This window comes from Sciurus carolinensis, chromosome 17 (assembly GCF_902686445.1).
Source record: "Sciurus carolinensis chromosome 17, mSciCar1.2, whole genome shotgun sequence".
Classification (NCBI taxonomy): domain Eukaryota; kingdom Metazoa; phylum Chordata; class Mammalia; order Rodentia; family Sciuridae; genus Sciurus; species Sciurus carolinensis.
In genome coordinates, this window is record NC_062229.1 from 4,882,882 (window position 1) to 4,907,442 (window position 24,561).

At 57.5% G+C, this 24,561-nt stretch overlaps 2 protein-coding genes across 6 annotated transcripts; both read right to left on the reverse strand.

Moving 5' to 3' along the window:
• Positions 1 to 1,435: 1,435 nt before the first annotated feature.
• Fcer2 (Fc epsilon receptor II) lies at positions 1,436 to 10,367 on the reverse strand. Of its 4 annotated transcripts, none has more exons than XM_047531557.1 (11): positions 10,254 to 10,367; positions 8,558 to 8,673; positions 7,461 to 7,574; positions 7,164 to 7,217; positions 6,683 to 6,745; positions 6,435 to 6,497; positions 6,257 to 6,319; positions 6,089 to 6,178; positions 3,784 to 3,935; positions 3,547 to 3,678; positions 1,436 to 3,293 (listed from the first exon to the last, which is right to left on the reverse strand). In XM_047531557.1, exons 2-11 carry the CDS (start codon positions 8,577 to 8,579, stop codon positions 2,919 to 2,921), a joined length of 1,128 nt encoding a protein of 375 aa, XP_047387513.1. In that variant the 5' UTR covers positions 8,580 to 8,673; positions 10,254 to 10,367; the 3' UTR covers positions 1,436 to 2,918. The 4 variants fall into 4 exon arrangements, with proteins under 4 accessions (XP_047387513.1, XP_047387512.1, XP_047387515.1 ...); XM_047531559.1 differs by having other exon boundaries at positions 2,952 to 3,293; positions 3,547 to 3,653; XM_047531556.1 differs by having other exon boundaries at positions 6,089 to 6,319.
• Positions 10,368 to 20,367: 10,000 nt separating this feature from the next.
• On the reverse strand, positions 20,368 to 24,196 carry Clec4g (C-type lectin domain family 4 member G). Of its 2 annotated transcripts, XM_047531561.1 has the most exons (9): positions 24,117 to 24,196; positions 23,739 to 23,849; positions 23,375 to 23,428; positions 23,149 to 23,211; positions 22,894 to 22,998; positions 22,558 to 22,647; positions 22,228 to 22,376; positions 22,007 to 22,122; positions 20,368 to 21,689 (listed from the first exon to the last, which is right to left on the reverse strand). In XM_047531561.1, exons 1-9 carry the CDS (start codon positions 24,169 to 24,171, stop codon positions 21,551 to 21,553), a joined length of 882 nt encoding a protein of 293 aa, XP_047387517.1. In that variant the 5' UTR covers positions 24,172 to 24,196; the 3' UTR covers positions 20,368 to 21,550. The 2 variants fall into 2 exon arrangements, with proteins under 2 accessions (XP_047387517.1, XP_047387518.1); XM_047531562.1 differs by lacking the exon at positions 24,117 to 24,196 and having other exon boundaries at positions 23,375 to 23,444; positions 23,739 to 23,807.
• Between the last annotated feature and the right edge of the window lie 365 nt (positions 24,197 to 24,561).

The window sequence follows — 24,561 nt, forward strand, 5'->3', positions numbered from 1 at the left end:
CAGCTGGCTGGGCTCCACCCCCAGAGTCTCAGATTCTGCAGATTTGGCGTGTGCCCAAGATTTTGCATTCCCTGAGCTGCTGGGTACTCCGGGAACTGTACTTTGAGACCCATGGCTATAGGGACTTGTTTTTGGTGGGGAGGTGTCTAAAGTCATCTTTACACTTAAAGTGTTAATTTAAAATACAATTGATATACCAACACATTTTTATTGTTGAAAAACCAGAAGATCACACAGCCAGCCTACCTTTCCCTTTTGCCTACCAACCCATCCCTCTTCCTCCCCAGGAAACATCCTTCCAGATTTTGGTCAAATCTCCACTTCCTTTCACCCCCACTCTCAGGACCCACAGAGGTGACATTTGAAGGGTTGCTGTTTAGGATGCTCCATTGAGCTGTCTCATGGCTGAGGGACACTGACCTAGTCAGAGAGCAGTCCGAGCATCCCAGCAAGAGTGGTGTCAATAGGACAAATATAACTATTAATCTGGGCGCAGTAGCATGCACCTGTAGTTTCAGGAACTCAGAAGCCTGAGGCAGGAGGGTTGCAAGTTCCAGGCCGACCTCAGCAACTTAGCTCGACCCTGTCTCAACATGAAAATGAAAAGGGCTAGGAGTGTACCTCAGCGGCAAAGCACCCCGGGTTCATTCCCTAGCACTGGAAAAACAAAACAAAAAAACTTGATCACCTGTGTCTTGAAACATAGATGATCACAGAATAGTGGGCTGGGGAAGACTGGGGGCCGGGGGCTGTGGGAGAGGCTTGGGTGGGGTGACAGCTTGGATCTGGGCTGAGGTGGCCGAGTCTAGGAGGTTGGCAGGTACGTATGTCTGGAGTTGGGAGTCCCGTGTTCAGGAGAAGGGTTTGGGGGCTGGTGCAGAGAGGAAGCCAGAGGCCTGGAGGAGGGAGTGAGAAGCTGGAATCCTGGTAAACATGAAGTGGGTGTGGAGGGAAATGCAGGAGTCTGAGCTTAGCCACATCCTGGGGAGCCTGCTGAGATTGGCTTCCAGGGCAGAGTGGTCAGACTGCAGGAGCAAGAGCAGGAGGGGAATGGAGCAGCCAGCTCTGCCCAGAGGCAGTGAGGACGCCAGAGGGAGACAGGGAGGGTCTGTGGGACAGCTGGTCAGCCAGGAGTGGGCTGCCCAGGGTCTGCTTGCTCCTGCTGAGGAGTAGGCGGCTTTGGAGAAGGGAGAAGGTGTGGACAAGTTGTAGGGATGTGGGGTTGACCAAGAGAGTAGAAGAGGAGGCCGTGGTCTGGCAGCTTCTGATCACTACAGCTCTGACTTTGGGCTGCAAGTAAAGTCTCCTCTGGAGCTCCCAGGCTGGGGGCTGCGGGGAGGAGGATGAGCCCAGCACCAGTCCATGGTGAGCCAGGCAAGTCACATCATTTCATGGGCCACGAGGCAGATCCCGTGAGAGGTCATTTGCCCACAGTCACGCAGATTTATTAGTCAGGTATTTATTGAGCGCCTACAATGAGCCAGACACAGGAGACACAGCTAAGAAAATGAAGGTACCTGCCCTCCTGAAGCTCACATTCTAACTGGGACTGGGGAAAACATCAGGGTGTGATTTTGTTTATTTTTTGCAGTGCTGAGGATGAGCCAGGGCTTTGCACGCGTGAGACTCATCTGCCACTGAGCTTCACTTCTGCCCAGGGCTGCGATTTTAAAGTGGGTGGGTGGGGAGCTGGGATGAGCCCATGGAGAGCAGGGACTTGGAGGGTGGATTGAGCAGGAGGAACCACATGCAAAGCCCGAGGCGGGCGAGCACGCATGCTCGGAATAGCGAGGAGGCTGGGGTGGTGGGATGGGAGCTAGGGCTTCTGCTGTCATCCAGGAAACAGAAAGGATTTTTTTCCTGAGCTGTAAGGAAACTTCTGGAAGGTTTTGGGGCAATGCCATGTGCCTATGGTTCCAGCTGCTCAGGTGGCTGAGGCAGGAGGACTACTTGAACCCAGGAGTTTGGGGCTAGCCTCGGGAACACAAACCCATCTCAAAAAAAGCGGGGGAGACTTGGAGCCTGGAGCAGAGGCCCGAGGGGGTGAGGCTGGGAGCAGGACCCAGGCAGGGGCAGGTGAGAAATGAGCGGGTTCCAACACGGCTTGACCTAGATCCCACCAGCATTTCCTGCAGGCGCGGAGGTGTCTCCAGGGCAAGAGCAGAGGCCGGGGGGACCCCAGAGTTGGCCTGACCTGTGGGCCTGACCTGCTTCCTCCCTCTGTGGCCCTGGTCAGTCTGGGTCCACCTTGGTGCTGCCTCGGCCTCCCAGGCACCTCCAGACTGGAGCTGGCCTGGGTCGCCAGGTCCCCTTCCTGTCCCCCTCTCCAGAGGGCACTTTGTGAGCACCTTCTCTGCACCAGCCCTGTTTGGACACTTCCCATGCGTCAAATTATGCCCTCCCGTCTGTGGCCCTGAGGCAGGGGATGTGGCTAGGCTCTGCTGCCTCGCCGACCGCATTCCCAGGGTCTGTTGGACCCCAGGATCTTCATCTCCAGATGCCAGCTAGCACCTAGTTCTTGTGGTGAAGGAGGAAAAGGTAAGGCAGAGAAGGTACAGACTCCACCTCGTGGGGCGTCTGGACACCAGGCTCTGGAGTTTCCAGCGTGCAGACGGAACCAGCCTGAGCTCTGAGGCAGGGACCAGAGTGGGGGCCGTTGTCAACCATTCACCAAGGCAGGCGGGGCAGCAGGGGGTCTCTGTCCTGAGGTGCTGAAGACAAGGGGAAGGGACAGGGCACTCCTGATGGGATGGGAGTCACAGACCAACCACAGGGTGGTCCCAGGTGAGAGCCCCATGTCCTCCGCAGCTCCCTGGCTGGCTGGGCTGCTCTGCTCCAGCGAGGGACTCCATCCGGCAGGCTGCCAGCAGGCTCTGGGGGGACCCGGCCTTTGAAGGCAGGAAGGGGTGATGGCCAGCTTAGTCGAAAAGCAAGGGACAGGCCCTCTGGGGCACTGACGGAAGCGAGGACGGGTTGTTTTGGGGGAGGGAGTCATGGGGGCCCCCTGCCTTGCTGGGGGTCCTCTGGGCCCCACTCTGGGCTCGGCTTCCTGTGATCAAGGTGGGGAGGGCCCAGAGAGTTGGGCAGGGGTCTCTCAGAGCCCACGTGGGGGAGCAGGTTCTGACAGGTCCCCGGAGGCTGAGGGGGCCGGTGGCCCGCAGGTGGCCAGCCGCTCGCACACCCAGGCGTCCAGCTGGCTGCGGCAGGAGGCGTCGTTCCACTTGCCCGAGCCCCGCATCATCACGCAGTCCTCGCCCTGGTCCTGGTTGTTGGGCTCCCCCGGGTTCCAGTTGCTGAGGGGACAGGCTTTGGGTAGGAGGAGGGGCCGCCCCTCCCCTGCACCTGGGCCGGGCCCTCTGAGTCCGGGCCTCCTGTCGACCTCCCTTCTCCTCCCGGGCCCCCCTTTCTGCTGTGGCCGGCCGCCCTCCCTGCCTCCCCAACACCTACCCTGCAGCCTAAGCCTCGCCCTTCCACCCTGGGCGTGGAGCTTCCTCTGGGGTGCCGGCCACTCCCACCTCACCCCTGTCCCCCGAGGCCCACTCTCACCTGTAGCCCACGGGGCTCCCATCCATCCAGATAAACTCCCCCTCCAGGTCCAGGTCCCGGAGGCCAATCCAGGAGCCCCTCTTGTTGGCATGCTTGGTCAGGAAGTCCTGTGGGGCAGCATAGGCTGGAGGACTGGGGAGATGTGCCCGGGCCTCCCCTCACTCCAGGAGGCTGGGGTGGGGACGCCAGCCCAGCCCCAGCCCCTGCTGCCCGCAGCCTCAGCAGAGCCCAGCTCACCTGCTCCTCCTGGCTGTGGATGCTGACCAGACGCCCTTCCAGGTCGCTGCAGGTGAACCGGGCCTGGACCCACCGCTTGGCGCCCTTGCCGAAGTAGTAGCACTTCTGTTGGAAGTGGAGCCACTGCTCGGGGCACGTGTTGCACGCGGAGCCTGGGATTGCACACGGAGGAGAGGCTCAGGATGGCACCGTGGTGGGCACCACGGTGGGCATCGTGGGCACGGCGGGCAGGGTGGGTGCCCCCGGAGCCACTTGTGGGTCCTCCCCAGAGCTTGACAGTCCCGCAGGCCACCTTCTTCATTGGGCTCTGAGGCTGCCCCACGGGACCAGTGCCACGGCAGGGACACCAGCACACAGTCAGAAGCACCTCTGTGGCCGAGATCTCCACCCGAAGTACGTCCGCAACCAGACACCCCTCCACAGCTGGCATCAGTGAATCCGTGGTCAGCCACACCTCAGACACCAGCGCCGTGGCCATAACACAGCCGTGCCCAACACCGTCACCACCATAGTCCCCTCCGCGGACAGCGGCACATCAATCACCACCACCTTCGTCACAGAGTCGGCACTGCCGGCCACGCCTTTATCACCAGCTCCACCACAGACACCTGGTGGCCTGCAGAATGTCATCACCAGCAACATCGCCACAGACACCCCCACAGTTAGCAAGTCCTTGGCCACCGACACCCTCATCACACACCCTCCGAGGTCAGTAGCCCTGCATGGCCAACCTCATTGCCGCAGGCGCCCACTGCCACAGCCAGAGTCTCCACCACCACACCAGGGCAGACGCCACCTTTACCAAGGCGCCAGCCTGTCTGTCACCACTGCCCACAGCAGCACGAGGCAGGGCCATGGTCAAGCCCACCAGCATGCTGTCCCTGTGCTCTGTCACCACAAATGGCTCCAGTGACAGCCGCGGCTGCCCTCCCTGGCAGCACCCACAGACCAGCTCTCCTGGCCCCTTTCTGGGGAGCCAAGATGGCGTCCCTCTGCTCAGAGGCACTGGAGGGAGAAGGGACACCAGGGCCAGTCCCCAAGCCTCCCGTGGGGGCCAGCCTGGTCTCTTTCTTTCCTTTCTTCACCCCAGGGAAGCCCAAAGACACTGTCATGGTCCCCACCACTCTTAGGTGGGAAGCTAAACCCACTGTTACCAGACTGGTTCTCTCTTGTGTTAAAGTAGATTTTCTTTTTCCCATTTTTCTTTTTTCTTTTGGTGCTTGGGATCAAACCCAGGTCTCACTTCTGCCAAGCACACACTACACACTGAGCTACATCTCCAGCCCTAAATAGATCTTTTATAGTGTTGTGTAGGGAAGGTTCTGGAGCTGCGGACAGACATTTGAAGGGCCCGGGCTGGAAACGGCAAGCAGGCCCCAGGCCTCTGTGGGCACGGCGTTGAACAGGAAGAGGACAACTCTAGGCCCTTAGAGAAAACTCCAGGGGCTGGACCTGGTGATGTGGGCTTGTGGCCCCAGCAATGCGGGAGGCTGAGGCAGGAGGATTGCTTGGCTGGGAGTTCAGGCTGGCCTAGGCAGCATCAACGAGACCCCATCTCAATTAAAAAATAATAATAAAAAGAAAAGTTCAGGGAAGGCGTCTTGGCTATTCATCGCACGGTCACCCAGAGACAGCACCAGAGCTGGTGGTGGGGAGTGGACCTCCAGGAGAGGTGGAAGTGGGGAGATGGGTCAGTGAGCTTGACCCGGAGCCAGCTTCCACGGCCCTCCCCAAGGGACCACAGCAGGTTTCTTGCTGGGATTCCCAGAGCCACGCCACACCCCAGGGCACGGGACTTCTTCATCTGAAGCAGGGTCTTTCCTCCCCTCTACCCAGTGGGAGGAAGTGGGGGCTCCCCAGAGGCAGAAAGGGGAAGATGGAAGGGGGTCACAGCGGGTCCTCTGCTCTCTGCAGCCTGCAGGCCTCCTGGGGCCACCTCCATCCCTGCCACCCCTGGGGAAGACCCTCCCGCTCCCTGGGTAGGTCACTCTGCAGGAGGCTGGCTGAGTGAATCCTGCCGATGACCCACCCCCACGCCCCTGCTAAGCCCCCTGGGCGGGGAGGACAGCAGTACAGAGAAGCCAGAGGGGTCAGCACCAACTGACCGACCTGGAGCAGAAGAAAGGCTTGGGAACCCCGTGAATCAGCGAGGAGACAGCTGAATCAAAGGGCATCTCTGCCCTCCAACTGTCCTCCTCTGCCACCAGCCTGGACCCCTGTACATCATCACACACACACAAGCCGCCTCCAGCACACCACAAGGGACAGGTGCCCCCTCCCCACCCCGCCCCACACGCACACTCACCCTTGGACACCAGTATCTGTATCCGCAGCTTCTCTACCTCTTCCTGGAGCTTCTCCAGCGAGTCGGAGGCTGCGCGCCTCTGGTTCAAGCCTTGGGGCGCCGGGAGGGGGCGGTGCTCAGGGATGACGGACAGGCCCCCTCCCCACCCCCGACCCTCCCAAGACTCACTCTGGGATTTGGTGTCGCTCAGGTCTGCTAGGAGTCTGTCCAGGTTCCAGGAGAGCTCGGAGTCTGGCGGGTGTGAGAGGGCAGGGCCAGAGGGTCCCTGGGCCTGGCCCCCAGTCTCACGGTCCCGCGGCTCTGGGGCGTGACCTCCCACCCAGTCTGCCCCCGCCCCGTTCCTCACCCTGAGATTCCATTTGCTTCTGCCGAGCCCGGAGTTCTTGCATGTTCCGCGACAGCTGAGCAGCTGGTTCAGAGGAGAAGCTCAGTGGTCCCGAGTCCCCGAGGCTGCTGTGTCCCCACCCTGCCCCGGACGCTCTCTGGGTTGTCAGGGCTGCCTGCTCAGTTCCCAGGTGCCCTGACGTGGTGCGCGCCGTGACCACCCAAGTCCCCGTTCTCCCCCACCCGAGCTCCCAACCACAAGAGGCTCACCCTGGGACTTCTGGGCCATTTGGTCGCTCTGGTACCTGTGCAGGTCCCTGGAAACTTGGGAGACTGGGGCACGGAGAGAAGCAGCATCCTCAGGAACCACAAAGACGGGCCCTTGAGCCCCTCCCGCCCCCCAGGCGAGGGGCCTCCTGACGTGGTCACTAGCTGCGGCTTTTTCTCCTTGAGGTTTTGTTGGGGGAGGTGGGCACAAACTCGGGGAGAGGCGGGCAGGAAGGGCGGGACCTGTGCACCCTCCCTCGCCAGGGATGCAACGCTTTGCAGACCTGCTTGGTGCAGCTCCCAGGGAGAAGGCCCGCCGCGCAGGGGGCAGGCGAGGCCCCGGCGGGGAGGCTGCTGTCCGCAGACTCTGACGGGCCGCCCGGCACTTCTCCAAGCCCACGGGAGGTGGGCGGCATGGGGGACACTGAGGCTTGGGGAGGGGCAGCCCCAGGACAAGAGCAGGATGACCCAGCCTTCACCATACCATTCCGGGCAGCAGAGTCTTCCAGCTGTCTCAAGGTCCGCATGGTGTCCCAGTCTGGGGAGGGGACAAGCGAGGACTGCTAGCTGCTTCCCCTCCCCCCACTCCGACCCCCAGTCTAGGGAAGGAGGTCTGGGGTACAGCTCGAGGGAACTGCTGAAAGGTCAGGGGCAGGGATGTGTGGGTGGGGGCTCTACAGGAGGGGCTGGCAGATGCTGAACTCTGGCTCTCCCGGTGCTAAGGTCTGGGTGGGGTCAAAGGGCCCAGAGGGGTGGGACCTGGGGCTGGAGGTGTCCTTACGCCACAGAAGAAGCAGGGTCAGCAGCCCAGCCCACAGCGCTGTGGTCAGCATGCCCAACAGGACGAGCAGTAGCCTCTGCCTGCAGCATCGCTTCCTGGGGGGCTCCGAGAACCCTGCCCAGGGCGGGGTTAGGGATCAATGAGGGACACGGGGAGGCTGGGCCCAGAGCCCATCTCCCCTTCACCCAGAGCCCCAACATTCTGGGGGCACATCCAGAAGCCACACTGCAGTAGAGGGTCTCAGTGGACCCCCAGCTTCTCCTGCCCACCGTCTCCACATGCTGCTATTGTCCAGTGCCGCTGTCCACACTGTCCAGGGTGTGTCCATCGGCCCTTCTGACCTCTCTCTGTCTCTGCATCTCTGAATCTGCCCCTCTGGCTCTGCCTGTCCAGCTCAGTGCCTGCTCACCCTCTGGGGGTCAGTGAGTCTGATACGGATCTAGGTCATTTCCAGAAAGGCAGACCTGGGGCGGAAGCTGAGACCTACCCTGCCTGCAGTGCTGAGCCCCCAGGCTCACCTCCAGGAGGCTGGGTCCTCCTTTTCCAGTCCCTTCTGACCCACTGGTCCCTCAAGCTGTACCCAGATGCCTGTCACCAGCCCTGAGCCCCTTCCCTAAATACAAGACACTGGTCCCAGTTCTCCCCACATCTCGGCCCCCCAGCCCCTTCCCAGGTGTCACTCAAGGCTCAAGGCTCACGCCAACACCTGGGCTCCCCAAGGCTCTACCCTGATAACCCACTGTGGTCCTGCCCTGGTTCACCCTGGCTCTGAGGATTCATCGTGCAAATTCCCCTCCGCCTGGCCTCCACTCTGCCTGGCCTCTGCTCTGCCTGGCCTCCGCTGGGCCAGGCACCAGCTCCGGGCTGGAGCCGAGTTTTGTCAGGAGGCTGTTGAGTCAGAGCAGGGCAGGGCCTGGGCTTCCCCCTCCCGCCTGGCTCCGAGCCAGCAGGTCTTTCGGGGCTCACCTCCCATCCACCCCGGGCCTTTCTTAGAAATCTGCCCAGCTGGCTAGAGAGGGCCTGGGGATGCCCCTCCTCTCCTGGCAGAAGTAGGACAGGGACCTGCTTTTGTCAGGGTCACCCCAGGGTCCTCCCACCTGCGTATCGCCGTCCCTCCATGGCAGTCCTGCTTGGATCCCCTGGCGACGGGACGCTCACTGCCTGCTGAGCTGCTGGCCTCCGGGCACGTCAACGTCACAGCTCCAGCTGGGATCTAGGTTTTACCAAGGCAACGAACTCTGGTTATGGGCACAGGACAGAATCTGGGAGTTGGGGGACTCAGTGTCCATCTGCTGATTGTTTTCTTCATGAACTGAAGTCAATATTGGGGTTAACTTCTTAGTTTCTTTTCTTGTCCATAAAATGGCAATGTTAATAATCCTCAGGCTGTGGGGGGGCAATTGCTCTGTGAGAATGTGGGTGATTCTCTGAACAAGGGCACCCAAAATACCACCAGCTCTGACTAGGATGGTGGGCAGCCTCAGCCAAGGTTCAACCTCTCTGAGCTGCAGTTTTGTCCTCTGTAAAATGGGGATGACGATACCACCCAATATATGGGGCTGTGACTTATGGGTTGAAGGAGAGAGTACATGCGAGGTGGGTCTTAGGATCCTGAACGTCTATCAAGCACCTACTCTGTACTTCCTCCTGCTCAGAAATGCAGACACTCTGTCCCCCAGCGGACTCAGCGTCCTTTGACTCTAAGGCACCTCGTGTGGAAGAGTAAGCCTGGAGTCTCAGCTGTCTCCTCCGCACTGTGTGACTATAGGCAAGAGGCCTGCCCTCTCTGAGCCTTAGGAAAGTGGGGACGAGGGGTGGCCAGGTTCTGATTAGCTGCAGCTCCAGCTAGTTCTCCCACCATCACAGGAGGAGACAAAGTTGTCTCCATCCTGGGGCAGCTGGATGTGCCTGAACCAGGGCTCTGGCATCTCCCTGGATGGGTGACTCAGTTTACCCATGTGTACACTGGGGGAGCAACAGAGCCCACTCGGCTGGTATGAAGGAGTCCAGTGGGTGCTCAGTAAGCCCCCTCCTCCCTCCGTCGGGCCTCACTGTGTCCAGGTGTCTGCCTCACACAGAGGCGGGACTGGGATTGAAATCCAGGACATTTCCCACCCCCTCTCCATTTTTTTTTTTTTTTTTAACTTTTAATGTATCTGCCTTTTTTTTGGGGGGGGGTGCAGTGCTGGGGATTTGAACCCAGGGCCTTGTACTTGCAAGGCAAGCACTCTACCAACTGAGCTACATCCCTAGCCCATTTTCTCCAGTTTTTAAAAGGAAGATTTACTTAACAAGTTTCACCTAGTACAATACGTCTCAATGGAACTCACAATACAAGGAAAGATCTAAATCGAAGCCTCAGAATTTCATACGAATGACATGACCAAACTCCTGAAGTATTGAAACCCAGGACCTTCGATCAACCGTCTGGAGACAGCTTCATGGAAGGGTGTCTGCTGGCAAGTGGCAGGATGCTGACATCCGACTGCTCTGAGAGGTCTTGTCCCTGCCTACAATCTTCCATGGCTCCCCAGCACCCTCCTAGCTCAGCCCCAGGGCACCCACCAAGCTCTCCTCTGCTCAGTCCTGCCTGCTGGTCGGCTTTCACTTCCCCCAAAATGGTGGCCCCAGGCCCCTGGTTCTGTCCACAGTTGCCCCCTGCCCACCATCCACCCCTGTCCTCGGGCTGCAACCTCCGCCATCCCTGGAGGTTTAGTGGGAGGTTGTGTCTTCCAGGAGCTTCATAAGCCCCTGACAGCCCACTCTGACCCACGCTCGTGCACGCACACATACCTCCGAACCCTCACTGGAGCGGAGTCCCTGTCCTCTTGAGTGTGGGCACCGATCCCAGAGGTCAGCGCGGCCCAGAGTGGTGGAGAGAGGCTTGAGCTGCTGGGGACAGCCAGACCTAATGGGGGCTTCTACTTTCACAGACCTAATTATGGGCTCGCCACCTGGTTGACCGCAGTGCACACATGGTCTTTTCTGGGGCTCCCCGCAACCCGGGAAAGTCCGCACTATTATTACCCTCACTTCTCAAGTAAGGGAGCTGAGTGAAAGCCAGCCATGCCAACCCTCGCCCCCAAACACCGGAGAGGAAGGAAGTGGCAGAGTCAAGATCGGAACCACAGGCCGGGAACCTTGGTGTCTTACACATTTAGTTTGCACAACCACCTGGGAGGCTGATGCTGTGGTTATCAATGCTGCCTTATGGATAAAGGATGTGGAGCACAGAGAGGTTAAGTCATGTGCCCTGGGTCACACAGTTCATAAATGACAGAGCTGGATCTGAACTCGGGGAGTGCGGGCAGCCCTAACCACAATACCACCCAGCCTCCTATTGACACGAACCCCTTGGGCCTCCATCTAACCTGCTCTTCATTTGTAAAACAGTTCTCTGATCCTTGGTGGAGGAATGTCCCTTTCCCCGGCCCCCACCTCCATGCCTCTTGCTCGGGAAGATGCCCACCTTCCAACCCTCACCAGGACTGGCTAGGCTGGCCTGTCCACTGGAGCTGGACATCTGTCTCCCCCATGGCAGAGAGGCACCTGGCTGCACTGTCCTCTGGATGGTGCCCTCCAGGACAGCAGGACCCTGCTGCTTGACAGGGGCTGGGCACTGGGTGGCCAGGGAGGAGGTGGGCGGGAGGATCCCCGAGGGGCAGCCTGGGCAGTGACTGTGTTGTGGACAGTTGTGACTTGAGGTGTGGGTGGAGGGCCGGGAGGTGCTGTGGACAGTGCCTGGGCTCCTCTGGCGTGTCTGAGGGATAGTGTGCCGTCCCTCCGAGGGACGGGGGAGGAATCTTGGGAACACGTTCTGCAGGTCGGGTTGAGGACAGCCCCTTAACCCAGAGCCCAGCATCCCCACCCGCTCCTCCCAGGCTCCCAGTGGGTCCCTGCCCGGACTCAACTCAGGCAAGAGGATGCTCTGGGGCCCAGGGGACCTGGCACACGACAGCCCTGCTGCTTCCGCTCCGGGGTACCGACCCACATCTCCCACACACTTTGGGGGAAAACAGGAAATGGGGTGGGTGTAGGTCCCAGGCCTGAGGGTGTCGCTTCTCCTTTCAGGTCGGGGTGGCTGAGCTGGGGCGGGGCCTTGTTCTCCCTGCGTCCAGGATCTAGTCTTGGCAGGAGCCAGCCGGGGTCCAGCTGGACGTCCAGCGGGGCCAGCCCTGACCAGAACCTCAGCTCCTGCTTGGGCCCCAGGAGGTCTGCCGCACAGAGGTCAGGTCTGGTTGGCACTGGGCTGAAAGGAGCCTGCGGCCCTGACCCCAGCCCTGTCCCCATACAGCCCTGGGCTCCTGATGCTTCCGAGTGCAGGGGAGTGGGGAGGGCAGTCAGCATGCCAAGTCCAGGGGGGCTTCCAGGAGGGGGTCCTTAAAACTGGGCTGCTCCTTTTCCACACTGCTGACCTTGGTTGGGAGCCACACTGGCCCTCACCTGCTCTGTGCCAGAAGAATCCCTGTCCCCCCGCTGAAAACCACTGTTCAGAATCACAATTCATGGGACCTCCGGGGAGTCCTTTGGAGGGTGGCTCATTCCACTAGGCACCGCGTACCCAGGTCCATGGTTGCATGAAGACAGAGTTTTACACCACACTGTGCAGGGTGGCTTCAGGCGGTGGAGGCAAACAGGGCCTGGTGAAGGTGGCTTGGACCCTCGTACTGGAGTCTGTTTTGGGAGGTGACGAGAGTGGACAGTGGACGGCTCAGGGAGGGGCAGACAGGGTTGCTGTGCCTTTAGTTCCAAATGCTTCATGCCGCTGAGGGTCCCCCTAGGAACCCCCACCTCCACGCCAGCCAGGGAGGTCCATGCAAAGATAGAGGCCCATGGCCTCTCCAGCCCTGGCAGTCTGGCTCAGCAGCCTCTGTGCCCCGCAGGCTCTTCCCCAGGGGAGGGCACCGATGCCCAGTGCTGGTCAGCTCCACCCTGCAGGCTGAGACTCAGCCCCCACTCAGACACTAGGTGGAAAGTGGAAATTCTGAAGTAGGGTGAGCCCAGTGAGGGCTGCCGGATTTAGCAGTGCGAGGAACGTGGGGTGTGGGTCCCCCAACACACAGGTACACACTGCCAAGTCACAAACACACCCAACACACACATGGCACAGTGAAAACACAAAGGAACACAACACACTTGTACCCAAAGAAGCAGACACACAAACACAACATGGTTCAACACAACACACTAAGGCTGCACAGCAGATACAACCACAGACTTCTACACAAGATACACACAAAGACAGAGACCACACAACACAGACACAATAGACATACACAGTGTGTACACACAGACACACAGAGACAAATACATAGAAACATAGACACAACACAGCCAAATCACACATACTTCACAAAAAAACACACAGATGCCACCCACGGACATCTACGTGACACGAAAAATACAGACCATAACAGACAGCCAAACTAGACACACAACATGGTACAATCACTGACACACATAACATACACACAGGCACACACAAAACACACAGCATAAACACACAGATGTAGACCCCACACAAGCAACTGCAGGTACAAGAGACACACCCAGAGCGATCCGCACACACAACAGGACCACACATGCGTGCGCGCACAGAAACACACACACACTCACACACACGCACACACACGCACACACACGCACACACACGCACACGCGCGCGCGCGCCAAGAGGTAGCGCTACAGACGCAGGCGAGCGCCCTCTGCTGATCTTCCGAGCTGCTCTGGTCAGAAGCCCCGCCCCCTGACCTCTGCTCTCCGCGCCGCGGGCCTGTTCTCTGGGACCCGGCGCTCGCTCCTCCTCTCCACCACCCCTCAACTATCCCCTCCATCTGCTGACCCCCCACGTCACTGCCTTCAGCTCAGGGCCCCTCTCCTGCGCCTCCTTTGTTCAGGCCGAGCAGGGCATTGCCACCCACCACCGTTGGCCACCAACCAGAGGCCCTCAAGTCCACCCTGCTTCCTTCTGCTCCTGCCTCCACGCGCACCATCTTTTGACCCGCCTTTCTCTTCCCTTACGTGTCTCCAACGTCAGTCACCCTCCTTTGTCCCAGACAATGACAGCAGTAGCCTTCACGGTGTTCCTGAGACCTCTCCTTAGCCCAGTCCTTGCACCACAGATTACACCTCCTGTGTGTAACCTTCCATGGCTCCCTCTGCTCTGTCCCAAAGTTCCAGCTCGCTACAGCCTGGTGTTCAAGGTCGCGGGCCTCTCTAGCCTCGCGCCTACCCCACTCCCGCCCAGACTCTCCAAGTGCCTGACTTCAAGAGCTCTTGGCACCTCCAGGCCTTTGCACAGGCTGTTGCCCTGCCCAGAGTGCCAGTTTGCACAGAAGCAGGGCCCTCTGGATCCCCTTCTGCAGCCCCAAGCTGTGTACCCTTCTTGGAGGGACCAGGGCCATGGCCCTGAGAACAGTCTCACACGCCCCTCAAGTGCTTCCCTATCCTGACCCCTGAGGAGAACAGATCAACAGGAAAAGGGACGGGTGGTGGGATGAGAGCGGAGTGGAGCCGCTCTTTGGCCTTCCTGGAGGCCGGGACTGGAGCCAGAGCCTGCGTGGTTTGTGTGTTGTTGGGGGCAGGGTGGGAGAGGCTGGGAGGGCTGGTACGGGTGGCAGGGAGGTCTCAGGAGGGGACAGGTGGGCTTCTCCACAGCCTCCCCTCTGCAGGGCTTCCCAGAGCTGCAGGAGAGAGTCCTGGGCCCACCACCCCTCCCTTCTGCCTCTCTCAGGTTCCAAGGGATGAGGAGGCTGGGACTTCTGAGGAGAGCCCAGGGATGGACTGGGAGGTTAGGGGATTTCTCTCTGAGAATTCCTGAGTTCTCTGAGAGTTCGGGACTCTCACCCTTCAGAGTCCCAGAAATCCTGGACTTCAGGCTCCACCCAGAGGGATCCAGTTCCTCAACTCCCTGGAGACCCAGGAAACCAGGCCTCTGGCTCCCCGTCCCCCCACAGACCAGTCCCGGCGACTTGAGTCAGGACCCTCAACCTCACCCTCAGAGATCCAGAGATCCCTGGCTCTTTAGGGATGTAGGAGACCTGGACCCCAATCCCCAGGGCCCCAGGGCCCCAGCTCTTCAGGGAGTCAGGAAGCCAGGACCGCAGACCCTTTCCTCAGGGACCCAGGACTCCAGCTCCTTGGGGACTCTGGTGTAGGTCGGTGTGTTTTTTTCTTCTCCATTCCTGCTCCTGGGCCCCTTGGGTCTGGTAGGAGAGTGGGGTCGCTGTCTCCTGCTGGATACTCGCCTGGTCACTGCCCTCTACCAGGGACCCTGCTGTGGATAAGTGCAGGTCCCGGCTCTGCCCCTTTATCTTCTCCGGGCCGCAGGGTGATTGCTTCTTTTCTGGGGCTCAGTTTCCTCATCTGGGAAGTGGAATAGGACGATCCTCTCACATCTGTGTGTGACGAAGCCTTCAGTGCCATTCTGGGTTCCCCGAGGCCTCAGAAAATGACTTTTTTTTTTTAACAAACTTTCTGGAAACTCACCTCCCATGATCCACCAGCCCTCTACCCAAAGGCTCGTAGTGAAAACCCTGAAGTCCCTGCAGGCCACGAGGACCCACAGGGTGGGCAGCCCCCAGCCCCGCTACCCCATTTGCTCCCTTCAACCTGCCCTGGCCAGCCTTTCTGTTCCGGGAGCCTAACACGACGGTTCCTTCTCACCGATGGCAGAGCAGCTGGTCCTTCCTCTGGCTCCAGGTCTGTGCCCTCCGCGGGACATGACCCTGGCTGACACGCCCCTAGCCCGACATTATTGGTCGTGTGGTCTCTACGGCCCTTCAGGTGTGTGCACATGTCTCTTTTGCTTGTTGATTGTCCCCCACCCAAACATGAACTCCAGGAGGGCAGGGTAATCTCTCTGGTCACCGCTCTGTCCCCAGCCCCTGACTCAGGGCCTGGCACACAGGAAACATTTTCATCCCATCGGGGTGAAATTCCCAGGGCTGCTGGAAGAAATGACCACAAATCTAGTTGCCTAAACACAGACGTATGAAATGCCAGTTCTAGAGGTTGGGAACCCAAGAGGGATCTTCCTGTCCTGAAGTTCAGATGAGGGCAGGACCAGTCCCTTCTGGAGGTGTTGGCGAGAATCCGTGTCCCACCTTTTCCAGCTTCTAAAGGCACCTGCCACCCTTTCCTCCATCTTTGGAGCCGGAAGTGCAGCATCTTCCAGTTTGACTCTGACTCTGGCCCTCCTGCCTGCCTCTCATGAAGACTCTGCGGTAACACTGGGTCCTCGGTTATGATTTAGACATGAGGGGTCCCCCCAAAGCTCACATGTGAGACAATGCAAGAAAGTTCAGAGGTGAAATGACTGGGTTATGGGAGCCTCACCCAATCAGTGCGTTAATCCACCCACAGGGATTAGCCGGGTGGTGAGTGTAGGCAGATGGGCTGTGGCTGGAGGAGGTGGGTCATGGGGGGGGGCGTGCCTTTGGGGCATAGATTTTGTCCCTGGTGAGGAACTCTCTCTTTCTTCTTCCTGATTGTCCTGTCCTGAGCCGCTTTCCTCCTCCACACCCTTTCCCCACGATCTTCTGCCTCCTCTTGGGCACAGAGCAATGGAGTCGGCCATCTGTGGACGGAGACCTCTGAAACCCTGAGCCCCAAATGAACTTTTCCTCATCTAAAATTGTTTTTGTCAGATCTTTGGGTCACAGCAGCAAAAAGCTGACAACTTCCCGCCTTCAAGTTCCTTCTCTTAATCCATCTGCATATGGATTTTGATCTCTTTTGTCATATGAAGTCACATATTCATGGGTTCTGGGCATTAGGTGTGGACATCCTGATCCACGTATCTGTTTATCGGCGGGTAATTTCGCTGGCCATGATACACTAGGTAGACACTCTCTTTACCGTTCCCCCCTTGAGAGAGGCAAAAACCTAGGCTCAGAGAAGCAAAGCCACAAGCCCAAGTCCACACAGCAAAGTCATGGCCAGTGCCGGTCTCAGGTTCCGGGCTTTCTTTCTGCATCTGCCAAATCCATCTCTTTGAGCCATCTGTGTGCAGGTGAGAGACCTGGCCTTCACAGCGGGTGGGGTTGAGCCCCATGCGGACGGGGCTGCCGAGGACTGGGAGAGAGTGTGGCCTGCCTCTGCTTTGGAGAGGCCCGGATATCTTCCCCAGATGCCTCCGCCTTCCTGGGAAGAAGCCCTCGGGAGCTGAGGGGGTTTCCTGGAATCTGAGGGGAGAGTTAGGAGACTGGAAAGGTCAGGTTGCTCGTTCTTAAGGCTGTTTCCTTGGGAGTTGGCAACCGGGGTGATGTGAGGCCGGCGCAACCAGGGACCCCGGCTGGGCTCCAAGCTCTCCACAGCTTGCTGACTCAGCCCCCAACAGGGCAGTCACACAGCACAGTCGCCCAACAGTGGGGACGTCCACTGCGAAGGATCGGTATGCGGGGCTGGAAGGTGCCCCTCCCTGCCTCCACCCTCTGCTCCCCGGCACAGGCCCTCTTGGCCTTTCTGAGGCAGACCCTGTTTCCCTTTTGCATCCTCCACCCCTGCCCCCAGGCCAGAAATGCAGGGAAACAAGTTTTCCTTTTCTAGAATTTTCCATCTCCAATCTCACCACACAGGCACGTCACTTCCATTCAACCTCATCACCTCCTCCTCTCCCTGCCAGGTGGCAAACCCCGGGAGGGCAGCTACACTACCTGAACCCCAGTATTTCATTAAGACAGTTTTCAAGCATTCAGAAAAATTGAATTGAACAAAACACTCATCCCTACAGTCTGTAGTGAACCTCTCCAACACTTGCCTTGCCACAAATGTACCGATCCATCTGCTCCTCTTCATTCACATTTACAGTTTGTACATTTCAAAATAAGTTGCAGACAGGACTCTACTTCATCCTGAAATAGCTCAGCCTGTAGGGCATTAATTGGAGTCCAACGCTCATTAAGTCCTCTCCTTTTTTTTCTTTTGGGCAAAATTAAGCAAACATGGGGATACCAGAGTCTGTGGGTAGAGGGTGTTGGGGAGATACTGGTTAAAGGACACACAATGTCATTTGAACAGGAGGAGTAAGTTCAAGAGATCTCTTGTACATTATGGTGACTATAGTTACTAACGATATATCGGCCCATTGAAAATTGCTGAGAGTAGATTTTAGGGGTTTCACCATGAAAAAATGAATAACCGGGTACAAGGGACCCATGCCCATGATCCCAGCTACTTGGGAGGCTGAGGCAGGAGGCTGTCAAGTCGAAAGCAACAGAGTGAGACCCTGTCTCAAAATAAAAATAAAAAGGCTGGGGATGTGGCTCAGTGGTAGAGCCCTTGCCTAACCTGTGTGGAGTCCTGAGTTCAATCTCCAGTAGAGAAGAAAGAAATTAACCACATATGTGAGGTGATGCCTATGTTAAAGAGTTTATTCTAGCTAGTTTGCAATGTGTATGTCTCACGTCCTACCCACGCATATACAGTCAGCCCCTCTGTATCTGTGGATTCCACATCTGTGGATTCCACCAACCCAGATGGAACATACTTGAAATAAATCTCATCTGCACTGAACACGCAGGCAGTTTTTCTTGTCGTTATTCCCTAAGCAACCCAGTATGGCAACTATGCACACGGCATTTAGGTAGCACAAGGTGTGCTAAGCCATCTGGAGATGAGTTGAGGGGTGGGGCAGAGGCTTGATACAAATGCTGTCTCACTGGCCTAGTGGGCTTGACTGAATTCCACCGGGTGACTATTACTTTGTGTATCTTTTATGTATCTTTATTTGCCAGATAAAAACATAAATTTGAAAGTTACCTAGAATAAAAGGCACAAATCCTAAACATGTTTTCTTCAAGATTTGATGAGCGCATTCACCGGCATGTTCTAAACTCAAGAGCAAACAGAACATTGCCCCAGAAAGTTCCTCCAGGGCCCTGCCAAGGTGACCTCTACCTCTGCTCCCAGGCAGCCGTTCTTGCCACTTTCCTGTGCTGGAGCAGAGCTGCCTCTTCTAGAACGTGCTGGCAATGGCCCATCAGCTCTCTGCTATTATGCGGAAACCGGCTGAGATTCCCAGGTTCCTCTTTGCCAAGTGGCCCTGGGGCCAAACTCCAGTGCCTGGCGTGGGATAGGTGCTGTGGGGGAGGAGAGGACCGCGTGCATGCGTCAGCCTAGAAGGTAAGTCGAGGCACGCCATGTGCGGGAACCAGGGGTGTGTTAAAGCCCCCGATGGTGGCCACCTGGGGAAAAAACAGGGATTCTACTTGCCCAGAGGAGAAGGGCTCCCCAGAGGGTGTCCGAGGGTCCTGGGAGTCTACAGAGTGTAAAGAAGAACAAGAGTGGGCTGTGGCTTGGCAGTATGGTGGTCGCCTCTCAGGCATGCAGCCCGGGGTTCATCCCCACCAACTGGTTAACAAGAGTGGCGCTGGGGCTGATTGGTCCTTGGCCACTTAGGTTATATGTTCCAGGTAAGAACTGCAAAGACGGAAAAGCCTCCGCTGGGGTCACCCCTTGCAGTGTTAGGGTGTCTGCGCAAACCTGCTGTACTAGGTCAGAAGGACCTAGGTTCTGGGGGACTTCTGCTTCATGCCTCAGGTTTCCCCCCAGCTGACGAGTTTTGTGGCATTTAAAATCCTTTCTCAAATGAATCTGCCCCTGCGTCTGAGAGACTTGTGCCCTGATCCACAGTGCTGGCTGGCAGCCTCCTCCTGGATCAGCGAGGCCACCTGTCCTCTCCTATCCATCTTCTGTCCCATCCAGAAGCCTCTCCTCGGGGATCAGGCCCCAGTTCTTCTTTTCATCTCATCCAGGGATCCCTGCTCTCTTCCTTACAGTGTAATTCCAAAACTCAGAGACCCTTGGGACCCTGCACTCCATACTGTGAAAACCCGCGTAATCCAGAACATGTTTCTGCATCTTCCCGTCACGCTCCATGATCTGCTCAGCTTCTGGCTCCCTTCCTCTCCTCTGCCTGGGCTCTCAAACTGCTACAGTTTCTCTGGGGTCAAAAATACCTTCCCTGAGGATCTGGAACCCCTGTATCTTGCTGGTGGGAGTAACCACTTTGGGAAACAGGCAGTGTCTTACCAAGCTAAATGTTCATCTACTATCAGTCCTAGGTGTCTATCCCAAATGAGTGAAAACTTTACAAAATCCATGTGGCGTGGTTGGGATGTGTCCCTCCAAAGTCCATGCATTGGAAACGTGATCCCTAAATCCCTATGGGAATGGAATTTGGAGCTGCACCCTTTGGGAGGTGACTATCAATAAGGTCATGAGGTTGGGGCCCCCATGATGGCATTAGTGGCTTTATCAGAAGAGGAAGAGAGACCAGAGGGGGCACACTGGTTCTGTCTCATCATGTGACGCCCCTGCCATGTTACGCCGTAGACCACAGTTTGGACGGTGTTCCCTAGAGGCTCATGTGTTGGACACTTGGTCCCTAGTGTGGTGATGTTAAGAGAGAGTGGAACTTCTAAGAGGTGGGGCCTAGCAGGAAGTCATTGGGCCATTGGGGCATTTCCTTGGAAGGGATTAAGGTAGTTCCCCTGAGATCCTGGTTAGAGCCTGGTTCTCAAGAATACTTGTCATCAAAGAGCAAGACTAGCCCTTCTCCACTCTGGCTTGCTGTCATGTTATGAGATCTCTCCTTCTTGCTAGCCCCATGATGTGATGGAGACACAGAGCTCTTACCAGAGCAGCTACAAGACTGTGTGGACTTTAACCTTTCAAACCGTGAGCTAAACAAACCTCCTTTCTTTATAAAATGTCCAGCTTCAGGTATTTTGTTTCAGCAATGAAAGAGACCAATACTTTGGTAAGAAGGCCTTCACCAGGTGCTGTCACCCTGCTCTCAGACTTCCCAGCCTCCAGAACCATGAGTCAAACTTCCACTCTTTGTAAATTACCCAGTCTTGGGTGTTTTGTTATAGCAACAGAAAACAAACTGAAACACCATACAAAGAATTGTATAAGAATATTCACCACAGCTCAATTCATAGTACCTTACATTGGAAGCAACCCAAACATCCATCGGTAGGTGAGCAGATAAGTGAATTGTGGTCCAGCCACACAACATAATATGACTCAGCAATAAAAAGAAGAAAATCACTGATTCACATACTAGCATGTGTGAATCTCAAAAACATTACGCTGAGAGAAAGCATTCAGAAACTAAAGGCTATGCCCTATGTAATTCAACATATATAGAATTTGACAAGAGACAAGTCAAATTGATAGTGATAGACAGAAGGTCCTGGAGCAGGGCTGGGTTTGGAATTGACTAGGAGAGGATTTGAAGGCATGGTGGACAGAGTCTGTATCTGCATGGTATTCCTCTTCTATCTGCCTCATTCTGCCACAGCCAGGCATTCTGGGAGTTAAAGCAGCCTTTAGTTATGGACTCAGTTCTGCCTGGAACTAAAAGCGGCTGGCTGTTACTGTCCTCAGTTGGATCCATCTCCACTGGAAATTCTCGGACAGCCCCCAAGTCCTCCCAGTGAAAGCAGGAGACTTGGGGAGTGCAGGGTGAATCCAGATCAGAAGTCCCCAGCTGTTCCAGCCAGGCCTTTGCACCCCGCACCTCCACACTCCATGCTGGGGACTGGCAGCCGGGCCCTGCTGGGTCCTGCCTGCAACTCCCCCCTCCTCACCCCACCGCCTTCCTAGCTCCACCTGCTGAAATCCCACCCTTTCTCCAAAGCCCATTTTCTCTGGGATGTTTCCTGATAGTCACAGGTGCCCTGGGTAAAAGGGACCAATAATCTAAAAAGGGAAGACCCTTCCCCCTGTCTCAGGGCCTTGTCTCGGCGGTGATGTCTGCTGCGGAATGACAGGGTAGACTGCTACTCAAGAAACGGGGGATGATGGAAAAGGCAGACAGTTTCATCCCTCTTTCCTGACTAGGAAGAGAGGTGGCTCAGAAGACGGGGACCAGGAACAGGAATTTTTGAAGCTGACGGAGGGGAGGTTAAGCGGGAGCGCAGGGGGCTTGGAGCCTGGGCACTGCTCAGGGCTGAGTTGGGTGGAGTGCTTCTCAGTAGGGTGAATGGGGAAAAGGAAACCTTCGGCAGGCAGCGGTTCCAGCAGCAAGTCGCATCTGGGATCCCGCGCGCGGCGGGCGTGGCTCTGGGCACTGGGCGGGGTCAGCAGCTGCGCCTCTTCTCGCAGATGCAGCCGTCCATCTCACTGCTGCAGGGTGCGTCGTTCCACAGCCCCGAGTGCAGCATCATGACACAGTCCTCTTGCTTGTTCGAGTCATTGGGCTCTCCCGTGTTCCAGTAGCTGCCAAGATTCAATAGAGTGTCCCTGCAAGTCCAGGCTGAGGACGGAGCTGAGGTGCAGCCTTCCCTCCCAGCGTCCAGCCTGTTTATTACTCGGGTCTAACCTAGACACCCACAGTGTCTAGCTTTAACATGCACCTGGCCTGGGGTTACTACTTCGTAAGCCCAGAATTAACCCTCAGCCAGTCCCTAGGATCTGACTTTCCCATCCCTAAGAATTTAGCCCAGCCAAGGAGTCACGGAGAGATGGCCAAAAGTACTTCCCCTAGGGTCTGATTTGTCCTTCTCCCCGTTTCTCACCAGGAACCTGGCCCTCACCTGAAGCTGAGTGAGACTCCATCCACCCACTGGTAGCTCTGAACCCTGCCGAAGCGGCGCACGGCCCTCAGGCCCAGCCAGTAACCGAGGCCACGCGTATGCTGATTCAGGAAGCCCTAGAAAGGAACGGGGACCTGAGCCCAGGGAGCCCACGGAGCCCCAGGGCCGGAGCCACACCCGCTCAAGCGAGCCTCCTCCCCCGACACGCCCCAGTCGCGCACCTGCTCCTCCAGGCCCCCAATGATCACCAGGTGCGCGCCGAGCTTTGCGCAGAGGTGCTGCGACTTCTCCCACGTGCCCGGTGGCTCGGAGAAATAGTAACAAGAGCCCTGAAAGGGCAACCACGACTTGGGGCACAGTTCGCAGGAACCTGCAGGGTGGCGGGTCAGAGGGTGGGCTGTTAGGAGGTGGAGCACACTGAGAAAGGGGGTGGGAATTGGGTCCCCCACGGGCAGAGCCACAGAGACCAGGTGTCAGGGCAGGGCCCGGTGGATAGTGGACTCCGAGGTCCCGGCAGGTTCCACTCGTCTTCCCTCCCCAGTCTTGCTCACCGTTCTGGAACTTGATGCCCTCCAGCACCCGGAATAGTTCAGTGCGGACGTCCTCTCGGTCCCTGCCGGCTTCGGCTAGGCCCTGGGTCACTGCGGGGTGGAGTGAGTTGAGATTACAGCTGAGGTTAGGATCAGTACATCCTGGCCAGGTAAAGGCCAAGTCACAGCTGATGTCAGGATGGACAATGACTGTCGGAACAGGGTAGGGTCCAGGTGTGGCTGGGGTGAGGGCTTGTGCTCAAGCTCAGAGTCCAGCCATTAGGGTTGGGTCCGTCCATGGAGGTGGGCAAGCAGGGTCAGGGTCAAGCTCACAGGGTCAGGGTGAGGTGGCCTCACCGCGCTCTTGCAGCTCCTTCAGGGCGCTCTCCTGCTGCAGCACTTTTGCCTGTGTCTCCCCAAGTTCAGTGAGGGTGGTCTGCAGTTTTGTCTTGGTCCCCAGGCCTAGGCAGGACATGACGTGGGTGGGCCAGACTCTGAGGCCAGCCAGCCTGTCCCCTCCCAGCCGGCCTGCACCCACCAACCGGCCCTGATCCACTGGCCACCAGCTCTGGGGCCCCCAACCCACAAGCGACCTCCAGACCCCCTTCTTACAGCAGCTGTTGCAGGCTCCGACCTCCGCCTTCAAGGTGCCCAGCACCACCATCTGTTCTGAGGCTGGAATGATGTCCCCACACACACTTGGTCACCAGAAGGGACTGGGGAACACCCTTCCCCCACCGTGGGACGGGTCTGTGGTGTCCTCACCCAGCCACTCCCCGGGCTCGGGGTCCCAGGCACTCCCACCCTCAGCCCCCGGGGGCCACTGTTCAGCACGCACCATTGGTCTTCAGCAGGTCCTGTTGGCCGAGCAGCACCCCCCGCTCCATGGAGGCTGCAGAGAGAAGCTCCTGCAGGCACGGCGGGGGGACACAGGGACCTCCCTTTCACCCCAGGGGCGCAAGGACCCCGTCTTGGGACCCACAGAGGAAGCAGTCAGGCACACAACACATGTGATGTTCACATATGCAGAAGGGAGACAGACATGGTGAATACACCCAGCCCCAAGAGGGACACGTTCTGTTCACAGATGCTCACGCTCAGGTCCAGACAGGGGACTGGGATCATGGAAGGAGCACATGGAAGGGCAAGCTTATGTCCTGGAGGTGGGGAATGCAACCTCTCCTCAGGAAGGGGTCACTCACCCTTGGACAACAGAATGCTCAGAATGAGAGCCCACAGGACCGTGGCCACCAGGAAAACCAGGGTCAGGAAGAAAAATCGTTGCTTGCAGTACTCCCAGCGACCCCAGAGCCCTAGGAGAACACAGATGGACTCCTGGGCCCCCGGCATTAAACCCTGGACTGAGGATCAGAGAGGTTAAATAACTTGCCTACCATGGCACAGCCTCTGAGCTGCAGTTAGGATTTGGATCCAGGTCTAACTGGGTCTATGGCTGTGGTGTTTTCTCTGCACCTATTACCTGGGTCTTCTTGCCTCCTCTCCTCCCTTCCCCCACCAAACCCCAGACACTAAGAAGAATAAACCCAAGGGAACCAACTAGGCGATTCCATTACTCTTACCTCCGAGGACCTCCCCAGACCGGCTGTCCCACTTGCTGTATCCAGCAGTGTCCATGGTCAAACAGAACCCAGTGCAGGGCAGAGATATAAATTCAGCCCCCAGCCCCACCCACTTTCTCTTCCTGCCTTCCTTCCCATTTCCTAGGCCTCCATTCCTGGTAACAGGGGCCCATTCACTGACCAATCACAGTGCTGGCTCCTTGCTGGGCTGGGCAGTGGTGGGGGGCCTGGTCTCTGCAGCACACCCCCAGGCTGGTGCTGTGGCTTCTCTTCAGAACCTGGGGTCTAACTCTTTTGGGGCTGGGCTTCCTCCTGAGTTGGACATGCTGATCCCAGTCAAATTCTGACTCCTGCTAGATCCTGAGAAAACCCCTTCACGTGACATCCCAAGCCACTTTGGTGTCCTTCCCTGCAGGTGCTTCTCAGAGTCTGGGCTTGAGCCTGA

Bases quoted from the DNA above. Each gene is read 5' to 3' on its own strand.
- Fcer2 (XM_047531556.1), bottom strand. From the start codon at position 8,579: ATGGAGGGACGGCGATACGCAG. The intron at 7,575-8,557 runs GTGGGAGGACCC...CGCCCTGGGCAG, and splicing joins GGAGGGACGGCGATACGCAG to GGTTCTCGGAGCCCCCCAGG. The intron at 3,294-3,546 runs GTGAGAGTGGGC...CTGTCCCCTCAG, and splicing joins GGGAGCCCCGTGGGCTACAG to CAACTGGAACCCGGGGGAGC.
- Clec4g (XM_047531561.1), bottom strand. From the start codon at position 24,171: ATGGACACTGCTGGATACAGCAAGTGGGACAGCCGGTCTGGGGAGGTC. The intron at 23,212-23,374 runs GTGCGTGCTGAA...ACATCATTCCAG, and splicing joins GGACCTGCTGAAGACCAATG to CCTCAGAACAGATGGTGGTG. The intron at 22,648-22,893 runs GTGAGGCCACCT...TCCACCCCGCAG, and splicing joins GAAGGAGCTGCAAGAGCGCG to TGACCCAGGGCCTAGCCGAA.